Raw genomic sequence first — 21103 nt, 5'->3', positions numbered from 1 at the left:
CTGCTGCTTGCTTTGCGGCCAGGCTCCATCAGGCGGCTGCAAACGTCTTCTGGTTTGCGAGTCCTTAAGACATGCCAGTGGAAAGCGAGGCCTTTGGGAACTTGGCGTCTTCTTTGCCCTCACCTGCAAGAACTTCGCAAAGAAGTGACCTAGGAGGTGGACTTCTTTGTGTCTCTGACCTCGTGAGTTAGTGCACCGTGCGCGTTGAAAGCTGAGGCCTTCACGTCCGTGCCTTCACGGCAGTAAAAAACCCTCGCAGAGGATGCCAAGTGCTGCCTAACACCTACCTTGGTGTTAGCGGCTCAGAAATACGTGGTGTGGACTCCCGGCAAACTGTGCTTCTCTGGAAAAGGCGGCTGGAGCACGGACTGTTTTCCTCTGGAACAACTCATCGGTGGGAGTCTTTATTTGGGCAGCTGAGAGCCTGATGGGCTGGCAGCCTGCGGTATTTGCCCAGAGCCCAAGATTCCCGCTCCTGGTGGTCAAAGAATGCCATTTCTGACCAGCGGGCCCATCTTGGCTGCTGACCGCACTGACAGAGGCAGAACAGACTCATTAGATCGAGCTATTCCCTGAAAAGAAAGGATAATAGCCTTCGAGAGAGGACATAGCAGATACTTAAAAGCTTATTTACCTAAAATAGCCGCTGTGCTATCAAACGTCTGCACCGTGTGCAGGCAGAGTGTTCTGTTCAGCGGAACCCAGGCCAAATAAAATATCCTCTGCAGTCGACAATTACGGCGGAGACAGAGTTCAGAGATGGAGGTTGGGAGGGAAGAAGGGGGAGAACGCCGGCTTGGCTCCCGCACCAGGGCTGCGTTTCGAGCCTCGGTAATACCCGCTGACAGCCAGCACCGTATTTACATTGCTGGGCGCACCGTGAGGCAACTGACAGTGATTAAAAGGGAAGGCTCGACCCGCTCCAGGAATATGGCTGTGTTTGGAAGTGGGGTGGTTGAGCCCTGCTTTCCGTCGCGCGGCGTTAACGCCGCGTGGCTGCGGTGCCCTTTAAATTAGCCAGAGATGCTGGCGCCCGATCAAATAAATATAATTGGTTCGAAACCGAAAAATCTAATTTAGGCACGCGAATAGCGTCTGAAGTAAACGCCGTGGGTCGCGCAGGGCTTGGGTGACTGACCCGGGGGAGCTTCCTGGGGTTCCTGGGGTTTCTGGCCTGGGGAAAGGGGGCCCGGGGGGGTTCCCCGAATGGCCCGGGCTCCTCGTGGCATCCGGCGGGTGTTTGTGTGGTCAGCGGTGGAATCGAGGAGCAGAGGGGCTGGGTGAGGGTTTTGTTGGATGCCTGGCTGACAGGCTTCACGTGGCCGCTCCTGTTCCTCGCCCTCCATCCAGTCGTGCCCTGCGTTATATCGCCAGGCCAGCTGTTCGCCCAAAAATGATGTTACACCCGTTGGAGGAAGCACCCTTAGTCCGTGAGGATTGCCCGAAGGTGGAATGCAGGCGATGGTTTTCTGTCCTCAGGGCCTTAGAAATCAAAAGAGTTCCCAGAGAACAAGGTGGGGCAGAAACGTCCCCAAGACTCCCTCCGTTTCTGCAGGAACCTCGGCAAGGAGTTGTGCAGTTACCACAGGCAGTTCTTGCCGCGGTTCAGAAATAAATCAGACCCGTTTCTTTACAGCCTGGGGTCGCGGGGAGATGCACCAAGCCGTGGCTATTGCCGGGCGGTTGCTGCTGGCTCTAAAAATGCTGCTGGACTTGGCGCAAGGGACCGGGTACAGGCTTCTCTTCGTCCCCCTGAGCTCGAGAGCGGGGCAGTAAGCCTGACAAGCAGCGCCGGGTGTTTCTGGACGGAGGGACCGTCAGGGGAAGCTCGTTAAAACAACGCTGGCACCGCAGCCCCATCTTTACGGGGTTACACCGCTGGAGGCCTCCAGGCTCCGACCCCTCGGAGCACAATGCCTGTGTCCCAGCGGCACTGTCAGCAGCCAGAGCTCTCGAGACGGGGAGTGACTCCCTGTCAGCAAGTTTACACCCCGTTCAAATATTTGGGCTGGTTCGTGTGTCACAGGCGAGTTTGGGAAACGCGGTTCTCGTTTTGTGAAGTTCTTTGAACGTGCAGGGTTAGCGCCGGAGGATGAGCTGGCTGCTGCAGGTACTGGTGGGAAACGACGAAGGGGAGATTCTCGAGCTTTGGGGAAACGTGGAATTGTGTTTTGGAGGGAAATCCTTCGTACGTGAACGCGGTTGGAAATAAATGGCCTTGTAGCTTGCAGAGAACTGCAGGCTGCGTGGGCTCTGGCTAAAATGCCCGGAGGTCGGTGCCGAGACGCACCTGCAGTCTAACTGAAACAAGCATTTCCCAAGCAGTGACCCGGCTTTGTCCCGTTCCTCCTGCCAGTTCCTTCATTAGAAGGTCTGGACTGTAGCTGTCAGGCACGTTGGTGGGAAATAGAGGGATCATTTGTGCCTAATCCCGTGCCTGAGCACATCGCCTGCCCTTTCAGTCTGTGTCGTGTCTCGGTGTGGGAACCCAGCGAAATGGTCACAGCCATCAGCTGCTCCAGGGGGGAGCGAAGGAGCAGCGGCTGTGCTGCCTTGGAGGCGCGAGCTGTGCCATCCCGTAGGGGGTAACGGGGGGGTTTTGACATTGAGGATGTGGAAATGCAAAGGGTAACATCTTTAAGGTGGGGTCGAGTTGTTCTTTTTGAGCTTTTTTCTGAGAAACTCTCGTGTAAGTGTGAGAGTTGGGCTGCTACGCCTGCCTGCAGGGCTGCTGCACACACGTAGTGCAAGTGTCCTACTGTATAGTGTGAGATAAAGATAGAAAGGTGTATCTGTACCTCACTCTATATAATGTGCTGGGATATATACATATAAATACATATATGTAGTCACTGGGGCTTGCTGTTTTTCCTCCACCCCCCAACATAAACCTTAAAATTGGCTCCCTCACAACCGTTGTGTTAAATCCGCTTTTGTCTTTGCATTTTCCTCGTGGCTCTTTGTTATGACAGATGATTTGTTTCCTCCTTTCTCTGTATTAACTCTTTCTTTCCCTCTGCTCGACCTCTTCCCCCCGGGGTAGTCGGAAGGCAGCGTGACCGAGGTGGAGGAGGGCGCACCGAGGCCACGCGGGGCCGTGCTGCTGCGGCTCCGGGAGCTTCCCGGCGGCGGGCGCGAGCGCTGCGGGGCTGTGGGAGAGGAGCCCCCCTTGCCGTGGGGGTTTTGTAGGGTATTTTTGGTCATCTCTTAGCCGTGGATTGCTGCCTTAGGGCCCCACGGGCTTTCCAACCGGGCACAGAACAAAACCAGCTGAATTTCCCCTTCCTGGTTTCCATCGGTGTGTAACAGCGGCACCCAGGGTCGTTCTGAGCAGCTCTGCAGGCACCCAGTGACCTTCCTGGGGGCACTTCCCCGCCTGAGCTTTCTCCTCGGTGCGGGCGGGCGCAGCTCTTTGTCCCCTCCGTGACGGTGCTGGGAATGTGTCTGTGTCCCATCATGAATTCCCCTTGCTTGTATTAATGCTGCTCGCAGTGTCCGTGCGGATTAGATCATCCGTTCTGCAGCAGGAGTCGGGCAGTGGGGAGGTGGCTTGAAGAGCTGTGGCCGTACTCGGGACCCATCGACGCCGCTTCACCTCTCCTTTCCCGAGCCCTGGGGCTTGTGCCAGGGCATCCGATGTCTCTTCGAAAAGTCCTGCTTGGAGAGTAAGGACCATTCCCACCCCATGCCAAGCTGGCAGCAAGTTTGAACGTAGGCTTTCTTGCTAGCTCGTTTTCAGAAGCTCATTCCTCGAGAGAAGGCTCTTCTTGCACCATAAACTTTGGAGAAGGTGGGGAAAACAGAACTTCGCCTTCCCAGCAAGCAGACCCACGAACGCTCCATCAGTCTGAGTTTGTGATCTGGTGGTTGATTTCTGGTTTAATCAGATCCCTGTCTGCCCTGCGTTCCTGCAGGATGCTTAAGAAACCCAGTTCTCAGTCCTGCAGCCTTTGTTTCGTTCCCGTATTGTCCTTGGAGCGAGCAACCACAGAGCAGAGCTCCTCCGGCTACTCGGCGTGAGGGAACATCCAGAGATGCGGTTGCAGCTCCTGGGCCGGCGTTGGCAGCTGTGAATGCTCTCATAAATCATCTGAGGCTTTGGGCGTCCTGTCTGTGTCGTGTGGAGCGAGGACCCCTGATGTCAGACCTGGAGACCTTGGTGTGAGGGGTTCCCCAGGTGTTCCTGTTACAGATCTCCAATCCCACACGAAGATGTGGAGCGAAGCAAACTGCCGTCTTCTCGCTGCTTCCGAGGCTGATCAGGAGGCATGAAGTGCGTTGTTCGCTTCCCCGGGTCTACGTTTTGGTGGCTGAGAGCTTAAAAGCCAAACGTTGACCTCTTAAACTACTTAGGGCAGGACCCTGGGGAAGAAAAGGACCCCAGGACCATGACATCTCCCAAGGCAACGTGTACAACTGCGCTTTGATTCTTGTCCCCCTCCAGACGTTGGCAAAAGTTGAGTATTTCCTTCAGGATTCTGGGGAGAAAGGAAAATCTGTGAGAAGGAGAGCCGTGCTGAGAAACGGCAAGGAGAAACGGCTTGTCCAAGACCCCGGGGTATTTGGGGGACCCGATGGCCAGGAGAGATGCTCCCAGCTCGTGTCGTGTCACCCTGTTGATTTGGCGGGGTCGTGCTGCCCGCCCAGCGCAGCCGCTTGCCCAGGGTCCGCGTTTTGTTAGCTCTAAAGAATAACCAAAAGCCGAAATCCTCACGCTGTTTCCTCTCGATCTTCCAGCACCTCCCATGCAAGCTTCCTTTCTAGAAGCCGTCACGGACGTGGCTGGTCCTGTTCCTCATCTGCTTTTATGAACGGAAAGAAAAGGGGATAGATGCACGCCGGCCGTGCTGGAGGCGTTTCAGGAGCAAGGAGACACAAGCAGCGGTGATTTCCACGCCGTAGGATTCAATGCTCCGAGCCCAATGCGCGCGGAAGCACTCCGGCAATCTTCTCCTTGCTCTTTCTTCTTAAAAGTGGGCTCCCAGCCGCTGCCGCGCGGGGAACTGGCGTCTCGAGCAGCACGTCCCGTCGAGGTGAGGCATGCTCTCGGCCTGGCGAAGGAAGCGTGGAGGGAAGGAGCGTAAGGAGGGTGCGTTTGGGGCTCCCTCTCTGCGTCTAGCTTCTGGTTTTCTGCCGCAGGTTAAGGATTGCCTCTCCCGGAAGCCTCCATCCAAGCTGTGGTGCCTGGCGGTTGCTGCTGGGCTCTTGGCGATGCATCTCGTGCAAAAACCCTTTATTTTTTTAAAAAATCACCAGCGTATTTCTTCGGAGTAACCAGCAGGGTGTAAGGGAAACCCTTTGAGAGCTTGTGCCAGAGCCCATGGGGCTTGAATCTGAATTTTTATTATTTTTTTCCCCTGAAACTGGATACCTGGAGCCCGGCAGCTGTTGCCTGGCCCCGAGCACCGGCGTGGCGAAGAGCTTTCTGTGCGCGTCGTTCGCGAGAGGAAAACCCGGGGCCACAATCAAGCCGTGCCCGCGTCACGGGCAGCTTTCCTTGCCGATAGCGGAGGATGGATTCCAGCCCCTCGCTTAAAAATAGAGCTGGGGCTCGTGCCGGGGGGGGGAGGTGGGAGAAGAGGGCAGGGTTGCGCAGAGGCGTTCTCAGCCCGAGCCTGCTCTCGTGCTGCGGGAGGCTCGGGAACGTGATGGAGGGGCTGGCTGGGGGAGCTGGCTTCCTTCAGCCCCAGGGGGAAGGCGAAGGAGGGATGTCCTTGTCCTCTGCTGTCCGCCGGGGAGTTGAGAAGGTGCAAACCCCTTTAGAGGTGCGCAGGGAAAGCGCAGGAGGCCACAGGTGCACGTCGCGACCCTGGAAAGTCTTTTAGAGAGCAGGGGAAAAAAAAAAACAAAAAAACAAGCTTTACAGTGTGGGTGGTCAAACACAGGGACAGCCAGAGAGGTTGTGGGGTGTCTGATTAAAAATCAGACCGAATTTCATGCTGGGGGACCTGATTTAACTTCGTACGGCCCTGCTGCCAGCAGGGGAGCGGGCTGGGGGCCTGCGGGGTGCCTTCCAACTGAAATCACCCCGTAAACCTCCCGTAGCGCTGCGTGCGAGTTGGGGTACGGGGAGGGTGGCTGCAGATGAGAAAAGGGATTTTGGTCGTGATAACCTCGAAGGCCAGAGGTGGATTTGAGCAGTCCTAAAGGAGAATTCGGGCTGGAGCTCTGCTGGTCGCTCGAGAACAGGCCCAGAGATGCGTATGGCCCAGGGAAACGGGGCTTCAGTGACCGTCCTTGGGAGGTTTGGGTTGTTTTCATTACGTCAGGAGTTGGATTTAGTTCAGAAAGCGCCATTTAATCCCAGAAACGCGAAAAGGGTTGGAAAAGGGCACGCCTTCCTCCCTAGCAGCGCTTCCTAAAGCAGGTCGTGACCCTCTTAGGGAAGAATTTGGCAGCTGCTATCCCAGGGCTTGGGACCGGAGCTGAGAGCCTACGGGGGCCGAAGCGGGGGGCATTAAACAAACCCCAACGCCCCTCGGGGTCTCTTCCCTTCCTCTCCTTCCCCCTGGCCACCACCGAAGCGACCTCGCGCCTTTCAGGCAGCATCTGCGGGGAGGGCTGCTTCGCCCGGGCTGTGCCACCCTATAGCAACGCCTTTGTAGGGTTTCGTGTCCGGGACAGCTCCCAGCAGGCGGGGAATCACTTCTCCTCCCTCCTTCCCCCACGTGTCTGTTACCTGCTCCGAAACTCGCAGAGACTTCCTCGCCGTGCATCTTCTTCCTCCTCTCCGTTGGCATCCTCCGCATCCCTGCTTCTCTTCACTGCTTGGCATCCTCGCTGCAGCTTCGCTTCCTTCTCCCTCTGATTCATTTCCTAAACAAATTACGCGGCTGCAAATCATTTGGCGGCTGCAAATCCTTCGGTGGCCCCGTTGCCGCTTTCTGTGCCCTTCGGGGTTTCCACGCTTCCCCTCTTTGTGCAGTCCCCCCCCCTCCCGGCACGCCGCGGCGGCGGCTCCCGAAGAGCAGCTTGCTCGTGGCGCACCGTGCTGCAGCCTGCCTTAATCCGTGCTCGATAGGCTTTGGAGATCTCGTTGTTTCTCTCTAATTAAGTGCTGGAGAGGAGCTGAAAGAAATGACGAATGAGCTGGAGAAGGGGGGGGGGAGCGGGGAGAGCAGGTGGCGATCGACCCGGAGGGAGCTGCCGGAGGAGCGGGAGCTGCGGGGAATTAAACGGGAGGAGCCTCGAGCTGGGAACCTTCCCCGCCGTGCGCCCGGAAGGATTTCCTTTGGGATTTCGTTACCGTTCAAGTAATGTCACCCCCCCCGCGACCAGAGCGAGTCCCTGGGGGCTGGGGCATTGCCCGAACGCTTGGGGCGAGGTGGGTTTTGCCCTCAAGTCCCGTCCTCGGGGAGCGGGACGGAGCTGTAGCGTGCACGGCCCTGCTCCTAATTATTCTGCGTCTGTTGTTTCTGGGAGCAGCATCTTAGATAATAACAATACTAAAAAGCAAAGCCTCTCTTTGTGCAGTCATTTCTGTGAAGCCCTGGACTTGAGCTCCTCTCGTCAGAGGTTTTGGTGGCACTGGTGGCACCACACCGGCCGCGTCTGCTGCAGCGCGTCTCCTGGGCTCCGGCTCTTCCCAGAGGAACGACGCTCACGTGCTCGGTTTTGTTCGCACTTCCAAAAGGCTCTTGCTGCAGGGAGGCTTCCCCTGCCTTTTGTCACCGCTTCTCCGTGCTCCGCTGCCCTCGTCTTGAGTCGCTTTGCTGTGCGTTTTCACTTCTTTCCCCCCAAAGCAGCAGCGAATTGGCAGAAGCGGGCGCCGGCTGGAGAGGTCGGTGCCGCCCAGGACTCCCAGGGATCGGGAATTTCTCGGAGCTTTGTCGTTTATTCTGCCGTGATTTTGGACGGAGCAGTTTTTCTTGATGTTTTAGGGCTGGATTTCGGGTTCTTTCCCCAGCCTGGCACTCGAGTTTGGTGGGTTTTCGTGCAAATTCTGCCCGAAGGCGACCGGGAGTTGCTGCAGGCAGCTTCAGGGGCTTTCGTTTGGGGGTTGCCAGCTTTTGGCCCTGGTTTATCTGCACGTAAGAAAAAGATTCTTTGCAAAAACGTTGTGCTTGGCCCGTACTGCAGAATCAGGAGGTAGGTTTTGTAGTGCTAAGAGTGGGAGAAGCTACTAAATGGGGCGGTTTATGCCAAAAGGCAGAATAAGTCTTCTCATCTCCCTCATCAACCCAAACGGGTCTGAGAGTTATACCTGGGGTAATGAACATCTTGTTTTCTTTTAATGCCACGTCCTTAAAATCCTGGAAATAGGCGGGTGGAGGGGAGAAAGCTCAACAGCTTCCTCTCTCTCTCGTTCTTTGGAATTAGTTCTTTTCCAGCGAAGCGTGCGAATGCGAGGAACCGCTGTCAGGGGAAAGCAACCAGGCGTCCCATGGAAAAGATGCAAATGCTGCAGCTATTTCTGGAGGCCAGGAGAGGCAGGTCCAAAAGCAGCTCGGCGTCGCAAGGCTCGCTGTTGGGTGCTGTCTGATCCCGAAGGATGGGATCTTGCCGAGCGGTTCAACTGCAGAGCTGCTTTGCCTGCTTCTCCCGGTTTGAAAACCGCATCCAGAGAAGTGAGGCGTTGCGCTGCCACGTGAGAGCTGGAGCCCGACGGGCTCGAACGAACCTTACCTCATGCCTTTGCATACAAGGAGGGGAGACGAAAGGAGCAATTAGGACACAAAACCATTCGAAAAATCTCATTAGCGCTGGTAGCAAAGGCTGCGGCTCGTTTCGACACTTTGGGCGAACGCATCAGGTTAAAAGTCCGTGTGACCTCGGTGGCCTTTCTTTTAAAAGCACGCTGGAAGAATCAGTCCTTTGTTACGAGCAAGCTGCAGGCTTGTTTTATCGTCTGCAGAGCTGTATGACCCCTCGGGAAGGTCCACTTGTTTTGGTTGTAGCTCTTTGCTACGGCTTGTTGAGCTTCATGGACCTGAAGGGGTCGGTTTTTAGGGATGGGCTTCACCTGGTTTTCACCTGGCTGCTGTCTTTAGCGACTGGCACTTGTAAATTTGGTTGTCTGACTTCCCTTCCTTTGTTCAGAAGCCCCACAAGGTGATGTTAACCCTCTCTCTTTTTGGTTTTATGCCTACAGGGAGCGGAGCGACTGCGGTGGTGCAGGCAGCCTTCTGTGCTCCGAAGAAGGAGAAGGTCGCGATTAAACGGATCAATCTTGAGAAGTGTCAGACGAGCATGGACGAGCTCCTGGTATGCAACCACGATGGCCCGACGAGTTTTATTTCCGTTAGCTCTGTTCGCTGAGCGCCGTTAAACACCCTTCCTTGCGGTGCGGTGAGAGGACCCGGCTGGTTTCACCAGAGGCAGTTCAGTTGCTGGCTGTGGGACACAGCGTTGAAGAAAATGCTAAAAAGATCAGTTGTTGGAGAACTTCAGGCTATTGTTTAGAGCCAAGCACTCTGTATAATCCCTTTGTTTCGAGTGGAGTTGACGTGCAAGGGTTAAGCTCAGCTGCCTGTACGAGAGCTCTGCAGTTTGAGGGGGATCAAAAGCTATGTGCCTCCAGAAACATCAGGATTTAGGGGAGTGGTTTTGCTTTCTCCCCCATTCCTTCAGTTCTCTGTGTTTTATCCTTCACCTGTAGAGAGAGAAGCTGAGTAAAGCAGCTCTTGCTCTTAATCTGTGTATGGAACTGATGCCAGCTAAGGGATCGCTCTGATGTGCTGCAGGCTGCTGTGTGGGAACCCTCACTCATTCCGAGTTCGGGACAGGAGGTGGGCTCCTCTGGAGCTGTAGCTCTGTGATTTTCCTCTGATGCGCGCTTCTTAAGATTTTCTCAATGGAAAACAGCTTCGGGCAGGTAGCCATGGTAACTAAAATTGGCTTTTTGTTATCTGGCTCGCACGTTGATGGGATTTGTTTTCTGCTTTGCTGTGTGTGGGAGCAGCAGCTGCCACGTTCACCCTGCATGTGGAAGGCCCCTGGGTTGAAGCCAGGCACAGAGGCATTCCTGTGAACATGAGGTGTCCCCCCGAAGCTGAGAGAGGCGTCTGGAACAAAACTTTCCACTGTAAATATTGATGGGCAGGGTCTAAGGAGAGGCAGGGAGAGGTCTTGTATCACCTCTCCTTTTAAAGCAACTCTCTAGGATATTTTTTAAACCTTTCTTTCTTTCCGCTTGCATCCTGGCAGTTCCTGTCGCGTTAACCCAGGCGCTGGTTGTGGTGATGGCAATGAGAAAGCAGAACGGAGAGAGCCAGCTCTACTCATCTCTAATTCTCAGCAAGTCACTTAAAGCACGGCTCCGGTTTCCATGTGGTGACTAATGCTGTTTTTATCATTATAGGTATCAGCAAATACTCTTGTAGAGAGGAAAGGCTCCATTCAAGCTGTCACACGTTAGTGTGCCTGTGAAGAGCCGTGTGTAGGACTCTTCAGATGAGCTGCATTCACATCCTCTTATTGCTCTCGCTAGCGCAGGAGTTACGGCTCCCTTCCCTTTTCCCAGTCGGTCTTTCTGTCCCGACACCATCCCTTGGTGCTCTTTTCAGGTCTTTCCTGTGGCTCATCCGTGCTGCTCTGCCTCAGTTGTAAACCCAACTGTGTCGTCGGGAGGTGGAGATTTAATTGAGATCGTCGGCGTTTGACTAATTGCCGATTCCAGCTACAAGGGTTAGGTTCGGAAAGCGATGCTACAAAGACTCGTCATGTCATTTTAGATAACTGCGTCTAACTGCGTATTTTCAATCTCTAGCTGACCCCTTCCTCACCGTGATTTTTCTTGTTAGGGGCAGGACTGCGGTGAATGGCTCTTACCAGGTCCGAGTTTCCAATTTGGGGACCAGATAGCGTGGCTCCTTCTGCGGGCTTGTTTGTAGGTCTCTTGTGAAGGTGGATGCTTGCATTTCGCCGTCATGTTTGTCAATGCCTGGGGTGAAGGCAGGATTTTGAGGTCTTCCTCTACCTGCTGTCAGTAAAGAGACTTGATGACTTGCCTAGTGGCTTCTTATAGCCAGCGACACACGGTTACATGGCTCCAACTGACAACCTTGGGCAACAAAACTATAAAAATAACAAGCCATTAAGCAGGAGGCTGTGTAAAAGCAAAGAGAGCCTGGTGGCAAACAGCCCTTCGACCAAAACCAGCTGATCCCTCCTCAGATGTCGTGTTTCAGGTCAAAGAACACCGGAGATTTTATGTTGTCATACACCCGCCTTTAGGAGGGTGAGGCTTTTGTTTTCACTCGGATACGAGTGGCTCTCTTTTCCTGCGTACCCCAAAAAAGTCACACCTAATTTAAGAGACATGGTAAGTGCTTACTGCCTGATATTTCAGAGGAAGGTGCAGGAATCAAGCTCTGGGCAATTTGGGGAAAATCTCTCCCCAAACAAGTTCTCGTTCGGAGATGCAACGGTTGAGCTCTTATTTATCCAGTTTTAAGCTGATCTCATAATTATTTTTGAAAATGTCTTAAAAAGGCGGTTATGGAGACTTAAATCGTGGAGGGCTGGGGGAAGGGTGTTGTGGAGCTGCAGTAGCTTCCTGGCGTCACCAAGGTAGGTGTGTTTCATGGAAAAAATGCTTTCCCTTGGTTTACTCTGAACTTGTCAGTTTGTTGGATGGCGTTTCTCAGCGTGAGAGCCAAAAGGATGGGAACTCCTCATCTCCCTCCTCTGTGTTACCTTCTCGATTTTTTTTAGTCTTGCCTCCGCATCCGCTGCTTCTTCAGCGTAAATATTCTCAAGGCTTTCCGTCTCATCGTCTCCCTTCATGGCAGTTTCCCAGATCTGTTTAATTACCTTTTTTTTGAGCAACCACTCGTCATTGCAAGATTATTTTTAATCCCAAACCCGTAAATGTAAGTCCTTGCAGAGAACAGTGTTTTTGAGAGGTGAGTGCAAAGAGAGATAGCTGAGTCCGTACTAGAGCGTGTTTATACTCTCCACTTGCTTTCTCTTCTCCCCTACCACTGTTAAAAGCATGAATTTGGGCTTTCATTAGATCCATTATCCTTCTGGTGCGCTGGGGGTATCCGAGCACAGCAGTCAGCTTACGGGAAACTTTGCTCTGTCCCCCAGGCACTAAATCAATGCTCTGGTGTTACAGCACCGCCCAGCCATCAGCCCGTGGCACAGAAAAGGGAAAATTGCACTTAAAACTCATATTTTTTTTTCCCCTACAGTGCTTCAGACCCGTAGACTTTCCTGTTGAAACAAATTTACGTATTCCCAGAGTTTACCTAGCGAAGAAGGGGAAGCAGTGCTGCGATGCTTGTGGGGGAGCAGGTAGGGCTGCAGGCACTTCTGGCATCGGTAGGGATGATTTCTTCCTTCTACCACTCCTCGTGCCCATGCCCCTTAGCAGCTGGTGCTCCCATTTCTTGGGGTGGAAGAGGAGCAGTTATAGGGAATTCGCTGTAAGCTGCTCTGTCACTGCCCAAATGGGTCAGTGGCCTTCGGCTTCCCGTACGCTTGCGTAGCAGCGGGTGTCTGGCGGCACGGGAGTGCGGCTGGAGCACCTCCCGGCTTGTGGGGCTGCCTTGCTGAAGGTGATTAAGTAAAATTAAGCCTGATAGGATGGCTTGGCTCGTTAAAGGCATTGATCTCGGTCCTCATATCTCGGCGTGCACGCAAGCAGCGTGGGTGGTCAGGGGGAACCTTTGCAACCGCTGCGCGATGTCTCCCTTACTGCCATGCATTCATCTCTCGCTGCTATGGGCATGGAAGCGTAGGAGGGAGCAATTTCCTTGTGCTGTGAGCAAAGCAAGCCGAGGGCGTTCAGGTCTTCCAAGAGAAGTGCTAACTGCTGTCAAGGACACAGACTGGCAGGAGTAAAAGGCACTTCAGAGAATGTTTCTAGCCCAGCTACCAGTTAGGTGATACTTGTCAGAGCTTTATTTTAATGCTTGGCTTTATTTTTGTCCTCCTGTACGTTTTTAAATGTTCGCAGATCTTTCCTAGAACACCTAGGAGGTTCAGCTGGAAGGAAGGTGCAATAAAGCTGCTTATGGTTCTCGCTCGCCGGTGAGACTGGAAGCAGAGAATAAGGAGAGGTGGTCAAATGGTGTCCGCTGCTGGTCCTGGGCTGCTGTATTTGGTATTTAAGTTCCACTCCTTAGCTGTCTCGCAGCCCGCAGGAGATAAATGCATGTGAAATGCTGCTTAAGTTTGTTGGAAGCAGCCCATGGTGTGTGTCACAGCTGTGGGCAGCCCTTTCCTCTAAAAGGCCTTAAATCTGCTCTTGGTCCATCAGCCCCTGCTTCATTTTCATGCAGTTGGAGCGGAGTTGTCTTTCTTTCATCCACTTGGGTTTTTCCATGCTTGTAGAGGAGCAGATGGCAGGGTTCTCTGCCCAGCGGCTAGCAGGGGTGTGGATAGCAGAGGGGAATGTGAGCTGTGGGGCATTTCAGGCAGGGCTTTCCCAGCCGAGGGGGAGCTGCTGCCTCTGCCATTCCCGGAGCGATTCAGCAGAAGGCAGCTTCAGGAAGGAGCAGGGGAGATGTGGCAGGAGTCCAGGGATGGGTAGCACTGGGCCTGATAGGTGTCGCACAGAAGAGGAGTGAAGTGAGGGTGCTGGCCGGAGGAGGGGAAGAAGGAAGGCAGCTAAGGAAGCCACGGGTGCCAAGGTAACTCCAGCAGGAGGAAACGTCCTTTCGAATTTTGTGGAATTGACCTGGGGAGCTCGCTGCCAGCAATACGGAGATCAAACATTGCGTGAGATTAAATAAATCAACCTATAGTTGAGAAGGTTAAATTAGATGGGATTTAAAACAGGATTATGAACTCCCCTGGTTTAACGCTTAAGCCAACTGTTAACTGCCCGGGCTTAGTCAGAAGTCTCCCCTCTGGGCAGATGATTCTGTAAGTGCTTGTTGCAGGGTTTTACACCTTCTTTTGAAGACTTGGACAGGATATTGAAGTGGCTTTGATCTGACAGCAGCTCCTGCAAGTGGATTAAGCAGACCATAAGGTTGGTGGGAACAAAGGAACGGGCTGCTGGAGCAGTCCAGATGTTTCACCCATGTCCGTCATCTTACGGCAATTGCCATTGTAATGGCATTTCCAGTCCTGGGGACTTGCTCCAAGGGAAAACAAGTCTCCAAGTGTCAGGGCCAGGTAGTGTAACACAGCCTCTGCACGGTGATTCGATACGCCGTGTTTCGCATTTCTTGCCTGATGGGATTGCAGCTGTACAGGAGACTTGAACTGGAGCTGGTGTACTGCTTGGGTAGAGTCCTCAGAGCAGCAACAGCAGAAATTGTGATTACTCTGCTGGCTGATGCCGTTTCCTTGTGAAGTTCAGTGTGAACATCAGGGTTAATGGTGTGTGAAATCCTGCAAGAAGACCGTCTTCGTTTGGACTGGATGAGCGTGAGATGGGGCGTTTAAATAACTTCACAGATTCTGCAAAGGACTGCTTGGCTGAAACCAAGAAAAAATGGGAGAGTGTGAGTTCCTACACCATAACCATTCAACCATCTGCTCCTTTCGGCGTGTAGTCACCGACGCTGCAGGTCTTGAAGGAGGGAACAACCTTGGAATGGCACTGGATGACCTGCCACAGGGGGAGTTTGTTCCCATCGCCTAAGGTTAATTTCTCTATGAAGACTTCTTGAAGACATTTTCCACTGTTGTTCTGGATGGGGGAATTGAATCCCTTTTTAATCGGACCAGTCTCCATGTCCTGAGGTGTGGAGTTGAGCTGGGTAGTCTGGACATGGAAGCTGGGTTGGAATCTCTCATTTTGAGCTCTGCTTTTTCCTCGTCTCCTTCAAATAATTGCTCTTAAGGTGATTGTAGTAGAAGAACACGGCTTTTTTACCCTGATATTTAGAAATAGAAATGAATGAATATGCTTGAATTTCTAGTCCTTGAACTAAGCCCGTAGAATTTTACTTAAAGCAAGTACTTTGCCACCCATAGCTCTCGCACCGCTTGGTGTATTCAAGGAGATTGCATCTGCCCTGCTTTGATTTTTCCCTCCTCAACCCCAATCTCTTTTGTCTGTGGTTGCCTTCAGCCAGGATAACCAAGCCAACAGCTTTCTGTCTTCCTGGGAAGTTGCAGGTACCCACGTACGAGCAGGCAGCTTCCGTGCTGCATCTGTCGAGCTCACGTCAACGTGTAGGAAGCGCAACTAAATAAAGCAAGATTTTCGCCCCTGTCTTCGAAATGTGCCTCACGGGCAGATAAGCACGGAGTAGAAGGTGATAATGGGGACAGAAAATACCGGTGAAAATGGCTCAGCTCGTAGCTTAAATACGGCTTTAACCTGCTTTGGTTCTCTGCTCCTCTTAACTCAGACTTCAGGTGTACATCAGCGGGCACATAAACCTCCTGCCAACATCGCAGGTCTCCCGAAGCACGTCTGACTTCGAGGAGATGAATAGCTTTCTTGTGATTCTAAATTATCCCTCACAGCAGTTTTATTAGTGTTTCGGAAGCCTTGAAATGCTGCTTTTATTGCCCGCAGAAGCACTGAAAACATTCATCAGGACCCTTAATGGAAGACACGCGGGCCTTTATGACTGATCCCACTCTGTTTGCGTTCGGTGTTTGTCAGCGTGGATATTTTTAATATCCAGCCCAGGGTGAGCCTGTAACCATCTCCAAACCATCGCTGTGTCTAGACGTGTTCGTGTCGGTAATTCCTTCTCCGCAGCTGAGCGGCAGGCAGCATGATTTATGGGTCCTGCAGTCGGGGACTGGCAGTAAGGAGGCGTCTCGTGGCTAAGGGGATTCAGGGGGCGTGTGTGTCAGCAGCGGGACGGAGGGGCCGTCTGCCGCCAGCGGGGTCTGCAGCCAGCCTGAGGGGCCTCCAGCGGGTCACCCCTGAGCAGGAATAAAAACAACACTTCCAGTTGAAAAGCTGGATGTTGCAGCCCCGATAAATTGTAATATTTAGCACTCCATCGTGGCAGACGGGTGAAAATCCACAAGACTTCTACGAGTTTTCCAACGCAGTTCTGATGCTAGTGAAAGCGAGGGCAGCGCGGCTCTAATTATTTCGTCTTTACGTGCATCGGGGACAGCAGGCTTTTCTGGGAGAAGTTTCCCTGATGCTGCCTTGTCGTAGTGTCCGACAAGCAGTTCTGCAGCGAGCTCTCCGAAAAACTCTGGCAGCGGCATTCCCCAGAAGGACCGCTGCTGCGCTTCATCCCCCCTCCTCTTCCTGGAAGCGACCCCCCGGTGATTCTTGACTGCGATTCCTGGCTTCATTTCCAGCCTTCCCACGCAGCACGGACCGGCGTGTGTACGACAGAGCTGCTTCGGTTTCAGTCGTGCAAGGAAACTCTTTAACCGCCCAGCCCGCTGTGATTTGCCACCATCAGCTGAAAGCAGCGAGCCGCCGGGATGCTGGTACCCTCCACGAGAGCAAAGAGGAAGGAAACTTTGATGCAGCTGCTGTGAGACGAGCCTAGGAAACTGTAAATGGGGTAGGAGGCTGGGGGTGACAGGGAAAGGCTGCCTGACCTTGCTTTTTGCTCCTGGTAATAACGTGGGACCAGTGGAAGCTGTCGGCTGGGATGGAGTTACTTACCAGAGCCGTGCCGCACCGTGTAAGGAATGGTTTAATCCGCCACTGCTACACAGCCCCTAGCCGATGGAGGTGTTTTGTCACAGAGCTGAGAAAAGGGAAAATAAATAATAGCGACCCTCCTTTGTGCGCTGCAGCACATGCCAAACGTAACCTTTTTGCTTTAAACTGTTATTTCCAGCCTGGGGAGCAGCATATGGTAATGTGCAGGAGAGGAAATTCTTGGAGAACAATAAAATAGTAATAAAGCGACACAGGATCCCTGCGAAATGCTGTAGGACAGAGCTGCTCTCATGGCAAAGACCTGATCCAGATCTAGGCTGTTAAATAAATTTGGGCCAGGCTTTGCCTCACTGTCTCCTGAATTCCGGCGGGATATGCTAATATATATAAAATATGGAATGTTGGTGTATGTTTTTTGTACTATTCTCTTGATCTCCCAGGGAGTCAGCTCAAAATATTTTGAGGTCTAACTGAGAAAAGATTAAAAACAGCTCCTTTGGATCCTTTCTGAGAATGGTGGCTTTGGGGAAGGGCTGCCTGATGGGAAGACTTAGCAAATCTGCGTCCCTCTTGTTTCATTCCACCTCTTTTTTTTATTCTGGTGCCATTTGTGCACTTCTTTTTTTTTTTAATTGTCAGAGAGAGGTTAGGCACCTGGCTCTGCCTGCATGTTTTTTAAAAAAAGCTTTAAAATTAATTTAAAGCCTTACTTCAAGAGCTAATTCCAGGCTGAGGCACCAAAGCTGGGGCAGGTTCACGGATCCCTTAACTGGGGGCTCAGAGCAAACCCCAAAAGATCCCAGTTTAAGCAAGTGAATTTAAAACTGAGCCCAAGGAGCTGCCTTTTGGAGAGGCTGTGCGGATGGGATGTCGCGCAGTGGATGTTTACAGACAGCTTCCTAAGCAGGTTTTGTGCGAGATGTGTGACCCGGGGCACGGAGCAGTCGCTGAATCCGACCTGTGCTCGTCCACCTCCTCAGTTCTCATCTGTCCCCTGGCAGAAAGTGGGAGCTAGGTTTTATTTCAGGCTGTATTTAGTTTCACAGAGTGGTTTTTACTCAACGGCGTGAGATCAGTGACCTACAACTCCCCAGCTCTTCAAATATCCCTTCCTATGTAGAAGGATCCTTGTTGAATCAGCTTATTGGGGTTTCCTGGAAAGCTGGGGGTGCTCCTGGGGGAGCTGGAAGAGGAACCAATTCCTCATTTGCTCCCTGAAAAACAGCGGTAGACTGGGGAAATCCCCATTATTGTATTTGTGGGGCTGCCTTAACCCCATAGACCCATGGCTTGGGTTGGAGGGGACCTTAAAGATCACCCGGTTCCAGCGAGAGCAGGTCGAGAGGAACACGAGGCGTGGGCACGTCCTCAGAGCTTCCCCTGGAGTTTTGGTGGCAGGGAGGTTTGTGCTTAGGGAGGAAAGGATCAGGGCAGGGCTGTGGGGGGACCTTTTCCTCTTTCTTCTCCTTGTGGGTGTGCAGGGTGCCAGCCTTGGCCCAATGGATGGCTTTTGATGGAGGAAACCAAGAAACTGGGAGGCTTTCTGTTCACGGTGGTTATTTGTACTTGCGTAACGAAAACTCGGTCTGTTTTCTGGGATATTGTTCCCCCGTACCCTGGAAAACCTCAACCCTTAAACCGTAACAAAAATCTATGAACAAGCACGGTCAAAACTCAAGCAATTTCATATCCGAGAGCACTTTATGTTGTACTCCATCAGTAGTAGCCAACCACTTTCTAATTTCAAACTGTTTTCCCTATTGTTCCGTGCAACAAAAGCCGGAGCTGTCCTTTGTGCCCTCAACCTGATGGAGCCGAGCCATCTGCTTTCATGCTGGGAAGAGACATTAGGGATGAGAGACTCTTTTTTTTCCTTTTTTATTTTTTTTTCTAGAGGCAAATATTTCCCTTTCTCACCCAAACAATAGCCTGCAGCTGATTACACCTGTTGTATAATGGCTCACTGAAAGGAGGTGGTGGCGTGAACTTCGTAGGTAAAATTTTCAGGAGTAGTCTGCTGTAGCTGGAAGCAGGTGCTTGGTGTGAGAGCATTTTATTGCCTTTGCCAAGGGAGTTTCCATCACTTCTTGTGTTCTGCTAGCCAGGCAGGTAAACAGGTAGAGCATCCTAAAATAGCTTTGAGCCCTAGTATGGTGCAGGCTGAGTGTTAGGAGCATTTCTGGCTTTTTCTGTGGTTAGCTCCCAGGTAGCCTTTTTCCTCTCACCCTCTTTAAACCTTGTGTCTTGAGGGAGATATTTTCTGTACCCAAGGAACAAAAACCGTCGAGTTCGACTGCTAATGTTTTATTTTTCTCTGCAGAAAGAAATTCAAGCGATGAGTCAGTGCCATCACCCCAACATTGTATCTTACTACACCTCCTTCGTGGTGAAAGACGAGCTTTGGCTGGTGATGAAGTTGCTTAGTGGAGGTGAGTGATCCAATTTACGCACCCTGTAAAGCAACGTCACAAGTTGACTGTCGTACTCTTGTTTTCCTCCCAGGCTTCCCTCCTCCTTGGGAGTTAACACGCTTGAATGATAATGCTCAACCTCAACCCATTTGGCTCAGAAATAGCTTTTCATTTTACGTACACCGGTAGTAATACCTAACTGCGTGACTGGTAGCTTGTTTTAACTCCTGCTTTGTATATTTGACGGTATTTTGTATGTGTTTGCTGAACGGCTGAGTTGAGTATTTGGGAGGATGGGACATTAGACGCTGACAAGGGAAACTCAGGTACAGATGCAGTAGTTGAAACCATCCCAGACTTAAAAAAAGAAATACAAAGAAGTAAAAATCTAATTTGCATCTTCTCAGCTGGCGGATCTGAAATGATGTTTCTCGGATCACATTTACAAAAGCTTCTTCATCTTATTCCATAAGCCTAGGATAAAGTTTTGAACTAGAGGAGGATGTGACTGAGCCCACTGAGCCCACCCGTCCCCAGTAGCTTTCTGGTGGGGACTGTGATGTTCACAACTCCTCCTGCAGGGCTGATCGCCTGACCTTTTCTCACCTGGAGCTCGGAGGCAGCCATCGAGTCTATTGATTTAGCTTATTTACATGTTGGCTGCCCTTGTGAGGAACTTAAATCACCTGTATTTCAAGCAGAACTGCTCCTGTAATGCCAGTGTATTACTAAGGCAGGAAAACCTCAGTGTAGGAGCAGCTTGATTTGTATAGTCTCGTTCCTCAGAGCTGGGTTACCTTCCCACTTCTTCTGGGTGACAAAATAACTGGGAATATTTGGGGCAATTTCAAACTACCGGAGGCAGGGAAACATTCCCCTTTCTGGATTTATTCTCTCAGGTGCTGTAGAAACAGCTTTTTTTGAGAGAAAGAAAGGAAGTTTTTACATTTTCTCTATCAGCAATGCCTAATCTGATGTCGTAGTATTTTCCAGACTTCATGTTTAAGTTGCCGTTGAGAAACGAAAGGGATTCAAGTTCTGGATGACAACTGAGGACTGTTGTAAATCTTAGGCCTGTCTTCAGAAGACTTGATTTTCCTGGCACCATAGCGAAAAGGCATTGAAAGCTGAAAAAATTGTTTTCTTGCCTTTTTCTAAAAACTTCTTGGCTTCTCTGCTCTTGGCTTCATGTTGTAGACTGTAAAATGCCAGATGCTGATGTGGAAAAATCTGGCTCAACCAGAATCTGGCTCAAATCTTGGCTTCTTCCTCAAGAGCTCAATAATGACCATAAAACATGCATCTTTGAAGATCTTCTTTAGAAAACTTCAGCAGTTCTCCTGGGGGCGATCAGATTTCATGCTAGCTTGAGCCTTTTTTAAAGGGTTTCTAATGACCCATGTGCTCATGTGTCATTAAGCAATACCTCTCCTTTCCTTGGAGGGACACTTAACAGGCAGGTCATTAAAGATAGGATTGCTGTTTGTTTGCAGAAAAGAATCCCTTGCCAATTTACTGCAAATAATTTTGGTATAAAAAGTGTCTATGGGGGAAAGCTTTCTCAACATGAAGAAATAGCGTTTCAGGGGTGCAGGACAGACAGCAGCAACGTTCTTGACCTGTTTCAGGAGGATACACAGCCTCCTTGAAGAAAACGTACAACATTTTCGTAGTGGTTTTCTGTTGGAACCAAGTCAGGGTTAGGCTAATCCTTGAACCTCCAAATGTTGCTTCTGCTTGCCCTCGCTTTTGTGTCGTCTTTTTTTTTTTTTTTTTTTTGGGTGTAGCTGGAAAAAAAAAAATCAGGCTTTGTGGTGCCTCGATGATGAAAAGATGGCCCGTAAATGTAAAGTTCAGACTGGAAAATCGCTGGGAAATAATCAGAGCTTCAGCACCAACCTCTTGGTGGTGCGAAATGGCCTGGCTGTCAGTACGAGTCACCTTGAATAGGCTTCTGCATTGTACGGGCGGGTGTTTGACCCCTGTGCACATTTGGCCCGGAACGGAGTACTGCTTTAAAGCAGTCCTACCAAATGGCACTTTTTGTTGCCCGTGTTGAAGACCAGGGTCATACAATAAAAGACGGGCTGATTTCTCACTTAAAGTAAAACATTTGGAGGCTGGGGGAATGGCTGAAGTAGGCTTTTGAAGGTGACCTGTTAGGTTTTATGCAGGAAGATACCTTGAGAGAGGTTTC

The 21103-nt window shown here is 51.6% G+C and overlaps 1 protein-coding gene and 1 long non-coding RNA gene across 2 annotated transcripts in view; one reads left to right on the top strand and one right to left on the bottom strand.

Annotated features, from left to right (window-relative positions):
• Positions 1-21103, top strand: part of OXSR1 (oxidative stress responsive kinase 1) — an 87870-nt gene that overhangs the window by 8343 nt on the left and 58424 nt on the right. Inside the window, exons 2-3 of the mRNA XM_083825453.1 lie at positions 9092-9204; positions 18816-18924. Coding sequence (XP_083681579.1) covers positions 9092-9204; positions 18816-18924 — 222 coding nt within the window. The remainder of the gene's footprint in view (positions 1-9091; positions 9205-18815; positions 18925-21103) is intronic.
• LOC310894854 lies at positions 110-9078 on the bottom strand. The gene is made up of 2 exons (XR_014580244.1): positions 6680-9078; positions 110-5818 (listed from the first exon to the last, which is right to left on the bottom strand). It is a non-coding gene; the product is annotated as an uncharacterized lncRNA (long non-coding RNA).

The sequence above is a fragment of the Anser anser genome (assembly GCF_964211835.1).
Source record: "Anser anser genome assembly, chromosome: 2".
NCBI classification, from domain to species: domain Eukaryota; kingdom Metazoa; phylum Chordata; class Aves; order Anseriformes; family Anatidae; genus Anser; species Anser anser.
This window is presented reverse-complemented; position numbering and strand designations above follow the sequence as displayed.